The sequence below is a fragment of the Neopelma chrysocephalum genome, unplaced genomic scaffold (genome assembly GCF_003984885.1).
Source record: "Neopelma chrysocephalum unplaced genomic scaffold, ASM398488v2 Primary Assembly neopelma1_65b, whole genome shotgun sequence".
NCBI lineage: Eukaryota > Metazoa > Chordata > Aves > Passeriformes > Pipridae > Neopelma > Neopelma chrysocephalum.
This window is the reverse complement of record NW_020897723.1, coordinates 3,340,219-3,347,800: the sequence shown is the minus strand read 5'-3', so window position 1 is coordinate 3,347,800 and position 7,582 is coordinate 3,340,219. Positions and strand designations below refer to the sequence as shown.

The 7,582-nt window shown below is 47.0% G+C and overlaps 1 protein-coding gene across 1 annotated transcript in view; it reads left to right on the top strand.

Moving 5' to 3' along the window:
• Positions 1–3,124: 3,124 nt before the first annotated feature.
• The window catches only part of ARHGAP17 (Rho GTPase activating protein 17), a 28,134-nt gene continuing 23,676 nt past the window's right edge, over positions 3,125–7,582 (top strand). The window contains exons 1-2 of the mRNA XM_027684056.1: positions 3,125–3,132; positions 5,385–5,424. Coding sequence (XP_027539857.1) covers positions 3,125–3,132; positions 5,385–5,424 — 48 coding nt within the window. The remainder of the gene's footprint in view (positions 3,133–5,384; positions 5,425–7,582) is intronic.

Below are 7,582 nucleotides of genomic sequence, written 5' to 3'. Positions count from 1 at the left end.
GGGAAGCCATTCCCCCTTAACCTGTCACTATGTGCCCTTGCAAAAGGTCCCTCTTGCAGTGGTTTTGTAGCTTTGACCTGCCTTGGAGATCAGGACTGATGCCCTGGTGATGGGTAGGACCAGTGATATCTCAGATATTGTTTAGCTGAAGATTTATTTTTTTTAAATCTCCAGTGTTGGTTTAGTGGAGCGCCTTCATTTTATACGTGGAAATGTAAATTCTTTCCCCATGGAAGATAAACACTATTATCTGAGGAATTCCCATCTGCTGTTTCCAGATGTGGCCTGAAAATGTGAAGGAGCTGAAAAATGACCAAGTGAGGGGACCAGTTTTAAACCCTTGGGATGGGAGCTGTTCTGCCCACCCTGCTCAGGGCTGAGCCAGGCCTTGAGCTGCAGCAGAGCCTGGCATGCTGGGTTGGGCTTTGGGCTGGGATGGGCTGGGCCAGAAGGAAGGGAAAATAAAAAGAATTATACCATAGAATACTGAGAGGCTGACTGGGGGCACATGCAATACATTTTTAAAATGTCACAGCAGGCTAAGTTATTGTAATTAACATGTCTAGAATAAAAAAAATACAATCTTTCCTCTGTAAAACCAATTGGTTTTTGTTTGGAGTGAGTTAAGGCAATTATTCTGGCCATGCCATCCCCATCAGGAAATGGCTCCAGCTTTGATGTTCTGTATCATATTTCATGTCAAGTATGGCACTTGCTGTCTTGAAAAGAAAATTTGCTTGAAGAAACAAGGGTTTTATTAAAAATGACAGTTTCTCAGAGTTGTGGTGTCCCAGAGTGCAAAGCCAGCTCTGCTCAGGGTTTCACTGTCTCTGAGGAACCTGCTGTTCACGTGCTCAGAACCTGCCCTGCCCTTGGGTACCTTCCCACTCCCAGCTGTGTCAGGGAGGCTGTTTGCCTGAAGGGTGAGCCTGGGGAGCTGATTTGGCTGAAAACCAGCTGTTTCTGTGACATTATTCCATTATTATCCCAGCTGAACCAGTGGTTGTATCCATGCAGGAGAGGAACAGTGAAGACATAAGGAGCAGCTCGTGGAGCTCTGCACAGTGGGCAGGACTGTGGGAAAAGCAGTTTAGAAGTACTGGTTTTAAGGAATTCAGTAGTTTTATCCTCTTTATTCATTAATGGGGTGATTATAACCATAACAAAATGATTGTTCAGTCTTGTTCTTACAACCAGTCTTTTAAAATGTGCTGCTGACTTTTATTAAGAGCTTGGTACCAGTTGATTCTTGTCAAGGTTCTGGTTTGTTGTAGTGGAGAAACTTCAGTTCTCAGAAACCCTCTTTCTCGGGGGACCAGCTCTGTTCTGCTCCAGTGGAGCCCTGCCAGCCTGGCAGATATTTTGGATGAGGGCAGCTGAAGGCCCATGTGCTGCTGCCGTGGTGGTTTGGGACGTGTGCCTGCTCCGGCATTCCCGGACTGCTGCTCGTGCTGTGCTCTGTCCCGTCTGCCAACACCACCTCTGACACCTCTGGGAGTGCCACCTCTGTCACCAGAGGTGTTGGGAGGCTCTGGGCTGGCCAGGTCCTGGTTTTCCTGGGGATCCTGCCCTCCAGAGCACAGGGCCAGCTGCTGACCATGGTCACGGTCCGGCGCGTTGGGGCCCGGGAGGGGCCGGGCAGGGCGTGCTTTCTCCATTACTAATGGCTTGGAGGGACCTCGTTTGGCAACCCAGAATTAACTGTTTGGGCTGTGTGGGGTTGAGCTCTGGGAATGTAAACAGCCCTGGCTGGAGTCTGGGCTTCGGAGGCTCAGCTTGGGTTAGGCTGGGCTGTGCTCAGGGTGTCTCCTGGGGGAAGCTCCAGTGGAGGGTCTCCAGGCTGATGGCCAGAAACCAGCAGTGCTGGGCTCGGGAGAGCCCTGGGGAACACTCTGTGCTCAGTTTTACAGTTCTTAGTTCTTGACTCTAGAAGGATTTCTGCATTGCTTCCATTAGATAAGATGCAAGTAAGCCCTGTCAAGGGCTGAGGACAGAAGTTTGGGAGTGAAAAAGAAATTAGTTTTTTTTCTAGAAGTTTGCTGATTCCCTGGTTAGCCAGCAGAAGGAATTAGCATCCCACAAAGCTGCAGTTGGCTGTAAACTTTAAACTGGTCATACCTGTAATTCCGAGGGAGACAGGTCCCTTTGATGGTTTGCTGCTTCCCCTGCTCAGAGAGGAGATGGGCTGTGCTGCTATCACAGGGTTGCATTTTTTCTTTCATGGTTGCGATCACTGAAAAACAATATTATTTAGTGGCTCTCTCTTGGCTTCCTCATTAAAGGTGGAATGTGGGCCTGCAGGAAGGGTGAGGCCTTCCCTTGCTGCACTTCCGAGCCTGACATCATCATCAGTGCTGTTCTGACCCGCCTGGCCTGGCCACGCTCCTGCTGCCACCCGGGCCTGGGAGAGCATCCCTGATTCCAAGGACATCCAGGGTGTCCAGCTGGGACTTTAGATCCTTGACAAACTGGTTCAGTGTACAAGGAGTGCTAAAGATAAATATATAAAATTATCCATAGACTGTGGGTAGCCAGATTTAAAATGGGAACAAAGTTTTGCTAGCACAGTTCTGAGCTGTCATTGCTTTTCATTCCAATGGATATAATTTCCTAGGAAAAAGGAAGGGAAGCAGACATCTATTCATGATTCTAAAGCTGTGTGGAAGCTCTGTTCTATGTGGTGGGTTTTTCATTAATGTTGTGGCTAAAACCATTCAAAAACATCCAGTAACTTTATAGTAGTCTAATGAAAGGTTCTGTAGAACACAGATATGGAATAATATTAATAGGAGCTCTTTAGAGTTACCTCTAAAGATAACTGATACAAAATGCATTTTGTGATTCCCAGGAGCTAAAAGTGAATTTCCAAATCTTGTAGTGGTTTGCCTGTTGCTGCAGGGTGGGAGGAGTCCCAGGAGCTGTCAGTGAGAGGCTGTGCTGTGGGATCAGAGCTCTGTGGGTTCAGGATGTGCACGTACCCAGCTCTGAGGGCTCGGGCGGTTCTTAGAAGTTGTTTTGAGTTGCACCACCCAGGGTGGCTGTTTAATTTCCCAAACTGCTGGTTGGGTTCAGGCTGGGCCTTCTGGTCTGTCAGATCTTGGCTCTGTGGTGCCTGTTCTGGAGCATGTCAGGGTAAGTGTGTCAGCACTGGGGGAAGGACCTCCTGGAACGCCTGTAATCCGCCTTTCCCTGCTCCCAGCCCAGGGCAGTGGGAGCTTCAGCTCTGCAATGGGGATGAAGAAACCTGTTGCTTTTTTTTCTTAAACAGATTTCTAGCTCATTTTGTTCCACCCCCTGCCATGGCAGGGACACCTTCCACAATCACAGGTCACTCCAAGCCCCGTCCAACCTGGCCTTGGACACTTCCAGGGATGGATCATCCACAAATGTATCTGTGCAGTGGAGATCCATGTACAGATGATGATCCAAATGTCTGTAATGATGGAGAAGGTGGCTGCTCTCCTGTTCCTTCTGCCCCAGTCTCTTGGGCACAGTTAATCCCTGTACTCCCCCTGAGGCACTGCCCTGTCTCCGCTGCTTTTCCAGGTTGCCTTGGGAAGGTCAAGCCCACTGGCAGTTGAGCTGCTGGGGCTCCAGCAAACTGCCATGGTCACCTGCTGTTAAATGCTGGTTGTTTCAACTAGAAAATCTTAATACATTTGGAACTGGCACAGGTTGCCAGAGAAGCTGTGGCTGCCCCAGCCCTGGAAGTGTCCAAGGCCAGGTTGGACAGGGCTTGGAGCAACCTGGGCTAGTGGAAGGTGTCCCTGCCCACAGCAGGGGGTGGAATGGGATGATCTTCAAGGTCCCTTCCAACCCAAACCATTCCATGACTCTCCTATCAAACCAGTTAGCTGACTTGTGGAGTAGTTGCCACTTAAGGTGAGATCAAAATCTGTTTAAGAATGTGCTGCTCTAACTGGGGTGTTCTTACAGTGTAGTGCTGCCATGTAATTTCTAGTAATTTCTAGTAATTTTGCAGGGCTAAGAAAATAAAAATAAATAATTACTCTCTAACAGGATGTAATTTCCATCAGACAAAATATTTCTATTTGGGTAAGAGAAAAGTTTATCAATCTGTTCTGTGTTTTCCTCGACAAATAAATACTCAAGTGCTGTCAGAGTATTTCGGGGGCTTTTGTTTGAGTCTGGTTGATGTTTTGAGCATTACTTTATTCTGGTATTTAATTATTAAACACCTTATGGTTCACAACTAGTTCAAGCAGATAATGTGCCATGAAATTGAAGTCAAATGCCTTAAAAACACAAACCCAAACCTGAAGGAATCTTGTCCTTGGAGGTGTTTGGAATGTTCAGCTGATGAAGCCTGATCAGGAAAATGAGCTTTCTGTACATGCCTAGACTTGCAGTGGCTTATTAGACAGATTGAGGATCAGATAAAGTCTGTAGGAGCTGAGAGACTGACAGCAGGGAGGGGAAACCCTCTGAATAGGAAAAGGGAATCCCGGAGTCCCTCCAAGTGCTCCATGGTGTAAAGGTGTAGTAACTGTGAGCAGTGAGTGGAGGAGATCAGGGAGAGCTGGATTTGTCATTGTTGCAAAGGTGGGATGGGACACTTAGACCCAGTGAGCCAACAACAAATAAATCTGTGTCCACATTAAACAATTCAACGTTTATGTGTAAACTGGGATCAGAAGAAGGTGTGGAACTGTGTATGTAAAGGTTGGAGTATGTTTGTAGCAAGTGAGAGTATTTTGTCTGGAAGTGTGTGTAAGTATTCAGCATTTTTCTATCGAGGTTAGACCTTTTCTGGGAATGCCATTAACTTGTGATGAGCTTTCTAAGTACCAAATCTTTTCTGTTGTTTTAGTATTATGGAATTCAGCAGAATAAGGCAGTGGGAGGTTTCTGGTGAAGGGGGGGTGTGTGGGGTTAAGGGAAGGCTCAGGCTGCCATTTCCACTGGTTGCTGATGGACAAAGCTCTGCAGTGCTCAGATACAAAAAGATGAAAAGCCTCTCCTGCTTTCCTCATGTCTTTATCTTCCTTTTCATTGAGGTGTATTGATACAAGATGTTTTAAGGTGGATTCCCAACATGGAGTGAAGCTCCAGGTGCCTCAGTACCCCTGTGCACTCAGGGAAGGGACTCAGGGCTCTGCTTTGCTCTGGGTTCATCCATGTGAGGCTGGAAGGACCATGGAGAGCTTGTGCTGCAGGCTGGGGATTCCAGGAATGTCAGGGCTTCCCAAGCTCCCTGTGCTGGGAGCAAGGGCTCTGTGTGACATGGGGGACATGGGGGTGTTTCCAGCAATGGTTGTAATGGGATTCTAACTTGGAACTGAGCAGGTTTTGTTGGAATTGTTGAGGCAATCTTTGACCCTGAACTTGCCAATTGTCTGACAATGTCTTTTTTCCTCCCTCAGGGCTGAGAAAACGGAGGTACTCAGTGAAGACCTGTTGCAGGTATTGTAACACACTTATTATGTGTTTTTTTTAAATGTTCCTTGTGAAGTTTGAGCCTTCTGAGGTTTGTGGAGTACCTGATGTGGGGATAAAATCCTGCATGTCAGGGATAGAAACCTGGATGTCTTTGACTTCTCAGCACGGGAAAAAACTGGGGATACATTTTGAATAAAAACCCTTGGTACTTCTGTTTCTGAATCCAGTCACATGGCTTGATACAGTGAAGGAGGAAGCATTTTCTTTGAATTAGATGAAGGAGCTTGATAAGCTCACGAATCTCTGGTGCTGATGACTTGCCAGTCTGTGGTGGAGGGTGAAGAAGCTCTGACTGGGCACAGCAAGTTTCTGTCCTCACTTCTGTTTCTCTTGAACAGGTCAACGGGGCCTTAAGAGAAGTGGCAAAAAACCCATATCAGCTGCTTGCTAATAGAGAATGGCAATTTATTTCCTTATAGTCTGTTATTTCTTATTGTTATAAGAGTACAAATCCTTCTTGTTTAGCTTCTGATATTAAATAAATGTACAAATGCTTCTTGTTTAGCTTGTGATATTTGTTCTCAAATTTGTCACGCTGACAGTTGATTTGTTTGCAGATTTGTCATCTTTGTGAAAGGATATCATTTCATCAAACATGACTTTCACGGTGGAATTTGAGTTGCAACTGTCAGATTAACAAGGGTGACTGACTAAATGGAGCAAATTTAAATACAGTCTTGTCCCACATAGTTTTCTTCCTCTGGTTTCTTTATGAGAGACTTGTGAAAGGAACACAAATTGTGAGGGAAGGCTGCTGGGGCACCTCGAGTGTGCTGCTTCTTTCTAATGAATTCCAAAGCAGCTCAGTATTCCTGAGGTCAGGACCTGTGCCTGGAACAGGAAGCCAGACAGATGATGCAAGTGCTTCTAGTTCAGAGCTCTCCAGCTGCTCAGGTTCAAGGAGAAGCAGAGGGAGCACATCAGCCTTCAAACTTGAATTAGGCACATGAAATCATAGAATCAGTCACAGAGTGGGTGGGTTGGAGGGGACTTTAAAGCTCGTCCAGTGCCACTCCCTGCCCTGGGCAGGGACACCTTCCACCAGCCCAGGTGACTCCAGGCCCTGTCCAGCCTGGCCTTGGACACTTCCAGGGATCCAGGGGCAGCCACAGCTTCTCTGGGCAACCTGTGCCAGTGTAATGGTGAAATGAGCTGACCTGAAACATTTCACCCCATTTTCAGGGGACTGCTCTGGTTGAACTATAAATACCTGAACAGTTTGACAATACTATTCTTATTTTCTGAGCAGATGTGCAATGAAATGACATAAAGGATGTTAAACACCTTGATAGCCTGCAAGGGCCCATCTGTTTTCTTGCTTAGCTGCAGAACAGTAAAAAGAAGTGAAAGCCAAAAGCCCTGCTGCTTGTTGCCAAAAAAATTTTGCAAGCAAGGCTTTCCCAGGCCCTGAGCAGCCTGGCTACACCCAAGTGGAAGAATTTACTCACTTGTTTGTTTGCTCTTGGGGGCTTGTGGAGGGGCAGGAGGCTCTTATCTAACCCAAGAGCTTGGAAACGTGGTGCTGCTCGCTTGATAAACATGGTTCACAGTTGGCCTCTTTTTATATTTAGCTCAAGCTTTGCCTCAGGATTGTCATGGCTTTTTTTGTTCTGTTTTCTGAAGGGTTGTGCTCCATTTCAAGTGTCTGTTAAATGTGTTCCTGTCTGAAGACAAGGGATATAATTCAGTACTGAAAGGGCTTGTACAATAGCCCCACTTTCTGCCATGGCTTTGTAGCAGATAATAAAGCAATTGTGTGATGTTCTGCACTCTGCAGATGCCCTGAGGGGACAGACAGCGTGGCCTGTGGGTCACATTGTCCATTCAAAGGTGGCTTGAAGGAGATTAATGTCCTTTATGGTTTTCCTGACATCTTTGAACTAAAAAGCAGATCAGAGAGGAGAGTGTGTTATCATGAAGTTCTGGGGTCATGTTCCTGCTATCAGTCATCTGCCCTCTGAGTCTGGCATTCAGGATGCCTGGAAAGAGGCTGTTGGGAATGTGTGTGCTCCAGAGTCTTTCTAAGGAACCTGAGCCACCATCCAGGGCTGCCCTGGGCTGCTGGGATCCCTGAGGGGCTGCTGGGATCCCTGAGGGGCTGCTGGGATCCCTGAGGGGCTGC